The sequence below is a fragment of the Pseudorca crassidens genome, chromosome 20 (assembly GCF_039906515.1).
Source record: "Pseudorca crassidens isolate mPseCra1 chromosome 20, mPseCra1.hap1, whole genome shotgun sequence".
Lineage (NCBI taxonomy): Eukaryota > Metazoa > Chordata > Mammalia > Artiodactyla > Delphinidae > Pseudorca > Pseudorca crassidens.
The window spans coordinates 48,184,782-48,199,606 of record NC_090315.1 but is presented as its reverse complement, the minus strand read 5'-3'; the positions used below and the strand labels follow the sequence as shown (position 1 = coordinate 48,199,606).

General features: G+C 39.7%; 1 protein-coding gene across 3 annotated transcripts in view; it reads right to left on the bottom strand.

Annotated features, from left to right (window-relative positions):
• PHLPP2 (PH domain and leucine rich repeat protein phosphatase 2) overlaps positions 1–14,825 on the bottom strand; it is a 73,019-nt gene that overhangs the window by 36,779 nt on the left and 21,415 nt on the right. For all 3 annotated transcript variants that reach the window (XM_067721260.1, XM_067721261.1, XM_067721262.1), the window contains one exon: positions 4,346–4,536. In XM_067721260.1, the coding sequence (XP_067577361.1) occupies positions 4,346–4,536 (191 nt within the window). The remainder of the gene's footprint in view (positions 1–4,345; positions 4,537–14,825) is intronic.

The window sequence follows — 14,825 nt, the reverse complement described above, 5'->3', positions numbered from 1 at the left end:
CTGGTCCAGGAAGATCCCACATGTTGTGGAGCAACTAAGCCCATGCACCACAACTACTGAGCCTGAGCTCTAGAGCCCGCAAGCCACAACTGCTGAGCCCGTGTGCCACGCACCTAGAGCCTGTGCTCCACAACAAGAGAAGCCACCACAACTAGAGAAAGCCCGCGCACAGCAACGAAGACCCAATGCAGCCACAAATAAATAAATAAATAAATAATGGTGACATGATATAGCATAATATGCTAAAATACAGAATGAGTAACATGAAGAAAAATAAAGCAGGGTACAGGCTTGGAGGGGAACAGGGTAGGTGATCTGAGTTATGAATAGGACAGTCAAGGAAGGACTCACTGAGGAGGGAACATGTGAGCAAAGACCCCACAAGTCTTTTATTTTATTCAGGAGCAAGGTGTGGAAACCTCCTGGGGAAGGAGCATTCCCAGCTTAGCAACAGTCAGTACGAGTCCCGGTAATGCAAGAATGCATGCCTGTTTCAGAACAGGAGAGTCTGCAGCCCACATGATAAAAGCCAAAGTTTCCACTTCAAGGGTAAGATTGCTCCAACCCTTTCCCCACCACTGCGGCACACTGGAGGTAGCTGCCTGCCTGCAAGGGGTACCTTGGCCTACTTTTTGGACTCACCTCCCCCCTTACTTACTAGGTGCTGGGATAGAAGCCATTTCTGACTCCCTCCATCACTGAAGTGGGGCAGGAGGAAGGACAGGGAAGATGCAAGCCCAAAGGTTCTTACTAGACTAGTAGAGTCATAACCTGACTTCACACTCTCTGGGCCTACCAGATTTTAAAGGGGATGATCTTCCTCAGTAGGGTCCTTTTGAGGGTTCTTTGGATACCCGGCCCCCCCAATCCAACCAATGATGGCTTCTCATGTACAGATCCCTTGACCAGGCTAATGCATGCTATTCTAGCAGGTGACCACTCCCTCCTCAGACCTGAAGGAATCTGGTGGTCCACTGACAGCCCACCCTCCAGTGAAGTCTCTTTGCCCCTCCAGGTGGCCCCACTGGACATATTCTAAGAGAATCCACCCACCTACCCAATGGCTCCTGCTCTCTCTCAACCCATCTGGGTCACATACTAACAAACCCAGAGTACACAGTGATCCCAACACATGAGTTAGGCGCTTTGCTCTATCACCAAAGCAGCCGGCAGCTTATCTTTCGTCCTCAAGACTTCCTGGTTAGAAGGCAGGACACCAGCGCACTATGTCCCCCTTACTGCAGCGGACCCATATCAGGCTCTCTTGGCTCCTTTTGAAACCTCTTTCACTAGGCTTGAGGAAAGAGGCAGAAACCTCCCTCAGTACCATTTGGGGTGGTGGCAGGGATTCACTGCACCACAGCTCTTTTCAACAACCCTAGCTTTGATGAGGATGAAGTCTTTTTATAGTTATGGAACCACTTACATCTTTGTCTGACATCTCACTTTAGTATGTCATAGCTACTGAATCTTGGTGAGTCAGCTGGAAACTTCCAAGTTATACTCATAAATCACTTATCCCAAAACTGCATCACACTTTCCTTACTGAACACACCACCATACCTTGAATACTGTTCAGGATAGTTTGAGCTTTAGTTGTTTAAATTTATATTTAAAATATTAAAAATTTTAAACGTTTTTACAATCAATATTAAATTTACTACCATATTTTGTCAGTGTCTGTGCTCATCATCTATTTATCTCATGCCTTCCCTTTGAATTTACTTTCCTTTGTTGTTTTATTTCTTTTTTTTTTGTTTTTTGGAGGGGTGTTGTTTTTTAATTTTTTTAAATGAAATTCATGTCCACTATTTTATTTATTTTTGGCTGCATTGGGCCTTCGTTGCTGCACACGGGCTTTCCTTAGTTGCAGTGAGCGGGGGCTACTCTTCGTTCTGGTGTGCAGGCTTCTCACTGCAGTGGCTTCTCTTGTTGCGGAGCATGGGCTCTAGGTGCGCGGGCTTCAGCAGTTGTGGCGCACGGGCTTAGTTGCTCTACGGCATGTGGGATCTTCCCAGACCAGGGCTTGAACCTGTGTCCTCTGCATTGGCAGGTGGATTCTTAACTACTGCGCCACCAGGGAAGTACCAGTCTTTTTTTCTTTTTTTGACTGTACCGCGGCAGTGAAAGCACCCAGTCCTAACCACTGGACCGCCAGGGAACTCCCTCATTAGTCTTTATATGTCTGAAAATGTTCTATTTTGCCTTGACTTTTGTAAAGTAATTCAGCTGTATATAGCCTACAGGTTGACATTTATTTTCTCTCAGCAATTTTGCAAATAGTCTTCTACACATATTGTTGATGAAAAGAAAGCTGTTGTCAGCCTGTCAATTCTTTGCAGGTAATCTTTTCTTTCTGGAAGCTTCTGTGATTTGCTCCTTCATGTTCTGCAATGTGTCTACGTGTCAACTTATTTTTATTTATCCTGTTCAGTACTCAGTGTCTTTTCAATCTGAACACTCATGTCTGTCTTTATTTCTAGAAAAATCTCAACCGTTATTTCTTCAGATATTGCTTATCCATTCTCCTTTACTCTCCTCTCTGGAACTGCTATTAGATGTATACTGGACCCTCCCTTATGGGCTCTCTTATACGTTTTATCTGTGAAATTCTTCAGTACGTTCGTTGGTTCATTACATTCAGCTGTGAAGTAGTGGCTTAAAAACACAGCATCAGTCCAGGAGTGCTACAGCAGCTCTGCCCTGCCACCATGGGCCCAGGCGCCTCCTGCTTTCCAGAAGGCCACACTCAGCAAATGCCTGCAGTTTCCAGCCACCATATGACTGCTCCATCTCCAATACCAAGAGACTATGTTCCATAAAGGAAGGAAACGCAGGGCAAAGGGTCAAGCCATCCACGTCTCTCCCACTTTAAAGGCCTTTCCCAAAAGTCCCACCTGCAAACTTCTGTTTACATTTATTAGCCACCACTAGCTACAAGGGAGGCTGAGGAGTTTTTGATCTTGGTCACATCACCACCCTGAACACAATTCTATTCTATTAGTGAGGGAAGAGAGAGAACGGACAAGAATTACGTAAATGGGAGGTTTGTTTTTCTTTCTTTCTTGCTCTGTTTCCCACTTCCTCTCCGCCAATCCTCCAACCTTGTCCTCACTCACCTTCTCCCTTTGGAGAAATTTCACTTACTTTCTTCACTATCCTTCAGCCCCCAAAAATAGAACCAGGTCTCATACTGGTAGTAGTGGGTTCCTGTTCCACGGATGATACTGGAGTGACACACATTCATTTATTAGGCCAGGTGGGGCTTGTTCATTTCCTAGTCACAGGGCATACAACTGGGTCCACGCATCTGTTTAGAACCACAGCCAGGAACAAGCCTTGGTTCCAGTCAGTGGTTTACAGAAGTTTTTTGTTTGGGTTTTTGTTTTTTTCCAGCTTTTTATCAGGAACAAAGAATACCACTCATTTCCTAGTTTCCAGCAATAAGCTTGGGCCAGGTCCCCCATCATAACCAGAGTACTTTTAGACCCAGATACTTATAGGAGCTAAACCCCTAGGCTGCCATCTTTCAGACCCAGAGCCCAGTAGGCCCTCACCACTTACATTTCTATTCCACATTCCTAAGTCCAGCTATGTCCTTTCATATGTTTATTTTTTAAATATATGTATTTTATCTATATTGCTGTGTATCTGGATCAAACTGGCTATCTCAAAGCATGATTCACAAAGTCATTTTGTCTGGAAGTTCTCTTCAATTCAGATTGTTTTATGATCTTCAAGATTCAACATAAAGGAAATAAAATTATGTATAACTTCCTGTAAACATTATCTGTTTTCCAGACTTGGAATTGCCTTTCCTATGATGGGGAATTCTCTAGTACAGATGCAAGAAATGGCAGGTTTCTCTGGCTGCTGGGTAGGAGCTTATGACCACTCCAGACTCTGAATTTCAGTCTAACAGGGGAAAAAGACAAACAGGAAAGAATCTATTTTGGAGGGGATGCTAACAGCTACTTCTAGTTTACAAAGGCAGCTTCTAGTGGCAGCATCCTCTGTCTACTCTTGGTGGTACCAATGAGAGAGCATTTAGTGCCTAGCAGTGGACACAGGGGTTTCTCCAACAGACGGGTCCTGCAGCAGAATTTGGGGCATGGATAGTCTTTGGACCTCCCAGGGAGTCCGTGATGTACATGAACTTGTTTTATGCTTAAATTAGCCTGAGTGGTTTTGTTTAAAACTAAGAACACAAAAATTTTGTGACGTAATCTTTAATAATGCTCATATTGGTTTATTTGAAAAGATGTGGAAAAAGCTCTGAAAAGCATATGTGATATTTTTTTAATTAAGATGATTAGAGGAAGAATAATTCATCTGTGAGTCTTACCTTTCCCCCAACCAGAGGCAAAATGTGCATCTTTCCAGTCTGACAATCCTTCACTGAGGAAACGATGAGGCAGGTGCCACAGAGAACAACCAGGCGTTCAGCCCACTTATGCAGCTGGGTCTTTCCCTTTCGTACATTATAGATGCCAGACAGAAGGATTCGATCCAGATGATCCATCTGGCATGGTTTTTCTGAAAAGAAAAGAGTACTTCAAAAGCCACCATTAAAGTAGCATAAAAATAATGAAAGGGAAAAAGAAAGTATTACACGTTAACATTCAGCAACCCTAATGTAGATTTAAGTAACCAAGCAATATAAGTATTACAAAATAAGCTCTCAGTCTTAAAATGTTGTCCATCCCTAAGTTACATAATGGGAGCACTACAAATTGTGGTCTAGAGAACAACATGTTATTTTGGATGCCATTGTTAATCCTTCTTCCAACAGTCATATCTGCCATGTACACAAAGAAAGACAGAATGACAGAGTGGTTAAGATCATGGACTTGGGAGTCAGACACTCAAACCTGAGTTTGAATCTTGGTTCTGCCACTCACTTTGTTTCATTGAACTAGATAATCTCACTGACCTTGACTTTCCTCATTTATAGAGTTTGGATCTTAATACTATCTACCTTCAGATGGTTCTTGTAAAAAACTAAGATAATGAATGTAAAATACTAAGCATAGTTTTAGATACAAAACAAGTATGGAATAAGTGACAGCCACTGTTGTGCTTAGTCTATTCTAGAATGAAGAAATGAACAACTAGCTCTGTACACAACTAGTTCTGTACACAGAACCCCCTAAGGGTTAGGGTTAGGGTTGGGGTTAGGGTTAGGGTCAGGGAACGGGGACGGGGAAGGTTTAGGGTACTGCTGCTCTTTGTGAAGAAAAGCTTTCGGCTGATATTTCAGTCAACTATCCCAATCCTGGTGGCAGAAGCAATACATGCATGCAAGAGCTTCTCTATTTTTTGCCACCCTTTAGAAATCTTTATATGACTGAGGTATAGTGAACAAAACAGAGCATTATGACAGAAGAGATGTTCTTGGTTAAAGCACTACTAGAAACAGACAGTAACTCTACACAGAAATGAACAGGATCAGCAACAGTACGAGGCTTTGCAAACACCAATAAACGGGGAACTGAGAAAACTGGGTTGTACTCAGTATTATTACATAATTGATTATGGAACCCTGAGCATTGCTTTGCCCTATTAACTATGTTTTTCCCATATAAAAAAACGAAGAAATGGGCTAGCTTACTTCAAAGCTTTTAAAACTCTGTATGTTAACACCAGATGTATGGAAGAGTCATTTCTCCTTCTATTCTAGGCCAATCCTTTCATCTCTTTTCTAAATTCCACCTTCCTTGGGGAGTTTGGGTCTTCATTCTTCTCACTCTTCAACTCCACCCTCCCTATTGTTTCTATCAAAGCTACAAAAGCACTCAAGTTTTCTCCCATTCCTTCATTCTCAACAGAATTCCTTTAGTTGAGGGATTCTCTAATTCCTATGTGCCCAAGAATTATCTAAGAATTAGTTTAAAATGCAGAACACCAAGACCTACCCACAGAGAGTCTAATTCAGAGGGTCTGGGATGGAACATAGGAAAATGTATTTTTAACAAGTATCCCAAGTAACTTAAATGCAGATGGCCCACAAACCATATTTTAAGAAACTATAAGTTTAACCTTTTGAGGCTCTTTTCTTCTCATTTGTGCTTCTATATTAGCTATCTCTGTTACCTCACCTTTTATTTACTCAATTTACTTCAATCTGGCTTCCACTTCCCAAAAACTACACTATTCACATGTTGATAAGGGCTTTCAAATTTCTATCTCCTGCCCCAATCTTCCCTTAGTTCTGATCTCATATATCCAACTGCCTGCTAGACATGTCCAACAGATGTCCCCATTCACCTCAAATTTACAGATTCATAGACTCATAGACATAGAAGACAAACTTACGGTTGCCAAAGGGGAAAAGGGCAGGGGGGGATAAATTTGGAATTTGGGGTTAACAGATACAGACCACTGTATATAAAATACATAAACAACAAGGACCTACTGTATAGAAAAGGGAACTATATTCAATATCTTATAAGAATCTGTAGTGGAAAAGTATCTGAGGGGAGTTCCCTGGTGGTCTAGTGGTTAGGATTTGGCTCTTTCACTGCCATGGCCACAGGGTTCACTCCCTGGTCAAGGAACTGAGATCCCACAAGCCACGCGGCACGGCACCCCCCCACCACCAAAATAAGTATCTCAAAAAGAATACACACACACACATACACACACACATAAAACTGAATCACTTTGCTGTAAACCTGAAACATTGTAAATCAACTATACTTCAACAAAAAAATAAAATAAAATTTTACAGATACAAAACCAGTATCAGAATGAAAAGAAAGTAAAACTATCTCTATTTGAAAATAATATGATCTTGTATATAGAAAATTACCTTCCTAGGTAAGCCACACCAAAAAAACACTATTATAACTAACAAATGAGTTCAGACAGGTTGCAGGATACAAGATTTTTAAAACATCAGCTGTATTTCTACGCACTAGAAATAAACAATTCAAAAGTGAAATTAAGAAATCAATTGCATTTATAATAGCATCAAAAAGAATAAAATGAAAATACTATAAAACTTGTATACTGAAACTATAAAACATTGTTGTAAGAAATTATAAAAGACATAAATGAATGGAAAGACAGCCAGTGTCCCTGGGTTGAAAGACTTAATATTGTTAAGATGGCAAAACCCCCCAAACTGATTTACAGATTTAACGCAATCCCTACCAAAATTCTAGATAACTTCATGACAGAAACTGACAAACTGATCCCAAAATTCCCATAGAATGCAATGGACTCAGAACAGCTTGAACAGTTGAAAACAGGCTTTTCAACTCAAAACAATCTTGAAAAAGAAAAACAAAATTGGAGGACTCATATTTCCCAATTTCAAGACGTACTACAAAGTAAGGAGCTGGCATATAAAGTGCAGTTCTGATATAAGGATAGACATAAAGCAACAGAATAGAGAGTTCACCAAAAAACCCCTACTTTATGGACAACTCATTTTTGACAAGGGTGCCAAGATAATTCAATGGGGAAGGAATTGTCTTGTCAACAAATGCTGCTGGGAATTCTGGATATCCACATGCTAAAGAAAGAAGTTGAATCCCTAACCTCACACCATACACAAAAATTAATTCAAAATGGATTATAGACCTAAATGTAAGAAATAAAACTATAAAACTTTAAAAGAAAAGATAGGAATAAATCTTGTAAATTTAGAATAGGCAATGGTTTCTTAGATATTGACATAAAAAGCACAAGTGACGAAAAAGAAAATACAGATAAACTGGACTTTGAAAATAAAAGGCTGTGTGCTTCAACAGACACCATCAAGAAAGTGAAAAGAAGACTCACAAAACAGGAGAGAATATTTGCAAATCATATACCTAATAAGAGACTTGTATTCAAAATAAAGAACTATTACAATTCAGCAATAAAAAGACAAATAATCCCATTAAAAATTGGGCAAAGTAACTGAACAGGTATTTCCCCAAAGAAGATATGCAAAAGACCGACAAGCACATGAAAAGATGCTCAACCTCATTAGTTATTAGATAAATGTAAATGAAAACTGCGAGATACCAGTTCACACCCACTAGGATGACTATAATCAAAAAAGACAAACAATAACAAGTGTTGGCGGGAATGTAAAGAAATTAGAACCCTTCATGGTTGGGGGGATTATGAAATGGTGCGATCACTTTGGAAATCAGTCTGACAGTTCCTTAAAGCTTAAACACAGTGTCACCATATAATCCAGCAATTCTACTCCTACATCTACATCCAAGGGAACTAAAAACATATGTCCACACAAAAACTTGTACATGAATGTTCACAGTAGCATTATTCATAATAGCCAAAAAGAGGAAACAACACAAATGTCCATCAACTGATGAGTGGATAAACAGAATGTGGTATATGCATACAATGGAATATTATTCAGCCATGAAAACAAATTAAGTACTGACACATGCTACAAAATGGATGAACCTTAAAACACTATGCTAAGTACAAGAAGCCAGCCACAGAAAGCCAAGTATGTATGATTCCATTTGTATCAATTGTTCAGAATAGGCAAATCTATACAGACAGAAAGTGGATTCATGGTTGCCAGGTGTTGTGGGAGTGGGAAATAAGGAATGGCTGCTAACAGATATGGGGGTCTCATTTTACAGTGATAAACATGTTCTAAAATTGGATAGTGGTGATGGTTGCACAACTCTCTGAATATACTAAAAAGCACTGAATTGTACACTTTTAAAGAGTGAATTTTATGGTATGTGAATTATATCTCAATGAAGCTGGGTTTTTTTTAATCTCATCATTTTTCCCAAACTTGCTATTGCATTTATATTCCCCATCCTGGTTAACAGCGTGATGTATTACAAAGTTAGCTACATCAAATAAAAATGGGACTTCATTATAGCTTCTCATGCTTCCAAATTGTCTAATAGTCTCTTTTGAAGTTTACATGAAACAGATGTTAAATCAATGGATGTACAATTCTTTGAGTCTCTCTTTCCTTGGCCTTATTTCTTTATATTTAATCTATCCATCTAAATCTATCCATCACCACTCTCAGAAAGGAACATTCAATTTGGGGAGGATAAGTTATTTATACATGAAATAACATGCTGTTTATTATTATTTATGGAGGGTTTGCTAGATATTCAGAGTGCCTCAAGTCTCTGATCTTCTGAAAGTGGTAAAAAACAGAATGAGGAAGTTCTAATAAACGTTTGGAATGTCTAAGAGTTCTAATTAAAAAACAGACTTATAATCTTGAAAGCCAAGGTTCTAAGTGGAAAATCAGGGATAATTTAAATTTCCCTATACATTTATACTTTGAAATGTTCTATAAAGAAAATGGATTGCTTTTATAATTAAAAAAAAGAGCTTCGAAAACAAAGCACCAAGGACAACCCTGTAGCAATGAATACGTCTATTGCCCATAGGACAGTCTCTAAATACCATTTTTCATTAAAATGAACCAGTCCTTAGAAAAATAATCTATTCCTGGTGTGAGTCAGATGATGAAAAGATCAAGAACTTAATGGAAAATCTAGAATGCTATCAAAGACAGTAGTTGGGTCATGTTGGAAGGACATAGAAAGCAACCTGAAAGAGCTCCCCCTAGCTGAGATGGGACAAATTGAGCATCAGAAAGAAAAATGGCTGCAAATGAATTGAAACAAATATAAATAAGCCCATGAGCTCATGATGATAACTCGAAACAGACAATAAAAAATGAAGTCACACAGACAGATTGTGAATATAATCTGAAAGGCAAAGCAATATAGCTTCTAGAAAAGAATAAAGGGAAAGACTGTTAAATTGGACTATATCAAAATGAAATACTTCTTTTAATCAAAAGATGCCATTAAGGTTCTGGTTCTGAGTTAGACAGAGAAAGCCCACTCTACCCTGTCTCTCCCACTGAATTCACCTATAAAACCTGAACAGAATACCTGGAGCATTGGTGAACCCCAAGCAGGCTAAACTCAACGAAATTCAAGCCCAGACACTTCATAATCAAACTGCTGAAACTTAAAGACAAAGGAAAAATTTTTAAAGAAGCCAGAGAAAGATGAAGCACTATTTATACGGGAACAACAGCTCAAATGACTGTGTGTGCACTGTGTGTGCAGGAGCTCTATCATTCCAACTGCTCTGAAAATCTAAAGCTAGTTCAAAATAAAAAGTTAAACAGACAAATAAATAAATACTGGTTGATATATTTTGGGGTAAAAATGAAACATTTACTTACATTTAAAGAGTAAAACAGGAAACCTCAAAACATATTTAAAACTCGCAATAGCCACCCCACCCCCCACCCAACACAAGAACACGCTCTGATTTGAAGTATTTCAGTAGAAAATCTTGTGAAGCAGTGGTGGCTAAGCAATCCCACAATCTGGTTTTGTGACCCTGAACAAGTTCCATATTTTTAGGCCTTAGTTTCCCAAGTTTAAGACCAAGGAGTTGGATTAGATGATCCCTAGTCTTTCCCAGTTCTCACATTTTATAGATCCCTCTTATTCTTCTAAACTGTTTCCCCATCAACTATATGGTAGAGTACCTTAGAGGTTAAGAAGATGAGATTTAGGGTTTCCCTGGTGGCACAGTGGTTAAGAATCCGCCTGCCAATGCAGGGGACACGGGTTCGAGCCCTGGTCCGGGAAGATACCACATGCCGCGGAGCAACTAAGCCCGTGTGGCACAACTACCGAGCCTGCACTCCAGAGCCCGCGAGCCACAACTAAAGAAGCCCGCGCACCTAGAGCCCGTGCTCCGCAACAAGAGAAGCCACCGCAGTGAGAAGCCCGTGCACTGCAACAAAGAGTAGCCCCGGCTAGCCACAACTAGAGAAAGCCTGCGGGCAGCAACAAAGACCCAACTCAGCCAAATATAAATAAATAAATTAATTTTAAAAAAAAAAAGAAGAGATTTAGAACCCGTTAAGACCTCTCCAGAGTAATAATATCTACCTACACGGTTGTAAGGATTAAATGAGAAAAGGTACATAGAGTGCTCAGCACCTCAGTACATGCTCAGCACATAGTAAGGGTATAAAACAAATGCTAGTTGTTATAATGAAAGTTCTGCCTTAAGCCTCCTTCTTTTCCTATATTTATTATTTTCAAGATAATCTTAACAACTTCCACGGATTTAACACTCCCATGTACCTGACTCCCAGATTTGTATTTCCAAAGCTCCTAGTTTCACACTTCCAACTACTGCCAGACATCTCCAACTGGATGTCTACCACCACTTACAATTAAACATGCCTGAAACCAATTCATCACCATCCCTGCCAACCAGATCCTTCTCACAGCTCAAGTCCTGTCAGTCTCCCGAAGCCACCCAGCCTCAAAACCTCAGAGCCAGCTTTGCCTCTTAGGTTCTCTTCCTCAACTCCTTTTTTCAATCAACCATCAACACTTACTGACTATTCCTTCAAAAAGTCTCTATACGAATGATTCCTTCCCATTCCCTAGTTCAGATCCCTACTAATTCAGGCCTGAATTATTATTCGCTCTGGTGCCAGATTCATCTTTCTCAGACTCACTTGGATCCCATCACTTCTGCTACCATCTGCCAAATGAAGGCTAAACTCCTGATATTGCACTCAAGGCCCAAAACAATCTGGACTCAAATTATCTGTGTGTGTGATTCACAGAACATGCACTGAAATTCCTAGTACCCCACCTCTGTCCTCCTTTTCCTTTCTGATTACTGAAATTCTGTCGATTTTTAAAGAACCAACCCAAATACTACATCTTCAGAAAGATTTCTTTGATTCTAGAGATATCCCTGATTTTTCAGAGAAGAAAAGTGAATGGGAACTTCCTTATCGACTATCAGAATCTATCATATAGGTATATTAAAAATAGCATTGGTATTAGCATAAGACAAAGACATCAATGTAATAGGACAGTATCCAAAAACAGACCCCCGCCTGTATAGGAACTTAATAATAATAAAGGTGATGCTTCAAATCAGCAGGAAAAGGATGAGCTATTTCATAAGTATTGTTGGGACAACTGGCTATCAACAGAGAAAAAAGTAAAGTTAGATCCCTACCTCATATCACATTCTAAAAATATAAAAGTACTAGAAGAAAATATAGAGTATGTTTATTTCCTAGGATAGGGAAGGAACGTAAAGGTATTAAAGAAAAGACTGACTAAATCTGATTAAATAAAACTTCTGCACAATAAAAAACAATACGCAAAACTACAAAACAAGTTACAGGTTGGAAAAAAAATGTGTCACAAATACAGTATACAGAGGATGTATATTCAGAATATATACAAAAGTCCTTCTGGGGCTTCCCTGGTAGCGCAGTAGTTGAGAGTCCACCTGCCGATGCAGGGGACGCGGGTTCGTGCCCCGGTCCGGGAAGATCCCACATGCCGCAGAGCGGCTAGGCCCGTGAGCCATGGCCGCTGAGCCTGTGCGCCTGGAGCCTGTGCTCCACAACGGGAGAGGACACAACAGTGAGAGGCCCGTGTACCGCAAAAAAAAAAAAAAAAAAAAAAAAAAAGTCCTTCTGATCAATATGGAAAAGGATAAACAACAGAAATATCAAGAGTTAATTCAAAGGAGAAGAAAACTTAAAGATCAATGTAAATATGACACAATATTCAACCATACTAGTAATCAGGAAAACAAAATCAAAACAACGAGACCAACATTTAATCCGTTAGATTAGTAAAAGTTTTAAATGCTAACAATATTAAAAGGTGATATTGTGAGCAAAGGGGTACTCTGATATACTGATGGGATATACATTCGTTTTGCAGTAGTAACTATTAGTATTTTAAATGAGAATAAATATCCTATGACCCAATAACTTCATGTTTAGAGATTTACTCTGAAGAAACATAGGTGCAGGGACTTCCCTGGTGGTGCAGTAGTTAAGAATCCGCCTGCCAATGCAGGGGACATGGGTTCGAGCCCTGGTCTGGGAAGATCCCACATGCCGAGGAGCAACAAAGCCCGTGCGCCACAACTACTGAGACTGTGCTCTAGAGCCTGCAAGCCACAATGACTGAGCCCGTGAGCCACAACTACTGAAGCCCGTGCGCCTAGAGCCCGTGCTCCACAACAAGAGAAGGCACTGCAATGAGAAGCCTGCACACTGCAACAAAGAGTATCCCCTGCTCACTGCAACTAGAGAAAGCCCGTGCACAGCAACGAAGACCCTATGCAGTCAAAAATAAATAAATTTTTAAAAATAAATAAAATAAAAATTCCAATTACATCATTTAAAATAAAAGAAACACAGGTGCACAAAGATGCAATTTTACTACAGTGCTATTTGTAATAGTCCATCACTAGGGAAATTGTTATATAAACTACAATACATACATGACATCCAATAGTATGCAACATAAAGAAATGCATATAGAAGACAGTTAAGAAAAGACCTCCAAAACACTGTTGGGAGAAAAAAAGCATGAAGACTAACACCAAATGACAGCATTTATGTAAACAAAATATATTTCTGCAAATACACATTAGATAGGAATAAAAGTTAGAAAATTCTCAACGGGTATATACCAAGTTGATTATTACATCATAATTATCACATTATATATCACTGCTTAATAGATAACCACTATCGGTATATACTTGTATTAACTCAAAAATTCTACTTGTAGGAATCACTTCCTCCCTCTACCCCAGAGGTCAGCCATTCTCTTCACTTTTATAATAATTTCCTTGTTTTCTTTATGTTTTTGCTACTCATGTATTAGTTACAGCAATTTTTAACTACCATAACAAAAAGAATATACTGGCCCAAACACAAGATAAATGTAATTCTCTGCTAGGGTGGGCAGTCTGGGTTCCCAGGGTCAACTCTGTCGAGAAACTCCAGTTGATGGTGGCTCTGCCATTTTCAACACATGACTTCAATATTGCTCTTGATGACTGCCTTCCTACCCTACAGAAGAGGAAAAGAGCAAGAAGTGTGCACGGGAGGCTTTAGGAACCAGGTATAAAAGCGGCACACAATTCCACTCCATACCACCTTAGAAAGTCACAGGTGCACACCAAACTGCACAAAAGACTGAGAAATGAGATGTAGCTGGGCCGTCATGTGCCCACCTCTAAGTCTTATTACGGAGGAAGGAAAGAGCAGCTTTGGATGGACAGAGAGTGGTACTGTCACACATCTCTAAACAATACGGCTGAGTTTTGCCTGTTTTCAAACTTTAAATGAATGGAAACATACTATATATGCAATTCTTTTGTATCTGGTTTCTTTTGTTTGTGTTTATGCTCCTTGGATGAAACTGTCTCAAACAACGTGTACAGAGAATACCAAACAGAAAGAAATGCTCAGGCTGGGTGCTATGCTACCTGAGCTATTCAACCCCAGAACTACAACATCACTAGCAAATCACACCTTCTAGATGCCACTTCCTCTTACATAATAAGGAGTTGATTAATGGGCTCTCTTAATCTCTGTGACTGATCATGCTACCCACTCATCTTTAGTTACATGTTATTTCAAGGCTTTTATATCATGAATCTGTACTGAGTCACTCCACTCAGTTTCCCCCAGCACCGCCCCCAGCAAGACTGATAACTAGCATTTGCACAATGGCCCCTGGAGTACCGGAGACGTTTCATATCCAGCAAACAAAGCAAAACACTGGTTTGAACTTAGGCCCTCTGACCCTGGCCTCATTAACAGTATATGCTAAGCTAACGCACCAAAGACTCTACGCAAGAAATACTGAAAGCTGATTGCTAAGCTATTTGCTTCAAAAAGAATACTTCAAATTCTTTACAACTCCTCTCTTCAAAAGGAGAGGCCTAAAAAAAAAAAAGGTGAGGGCTATTTCCCTTCTCTATATAGTGTGGGCTGTATTTGGTGA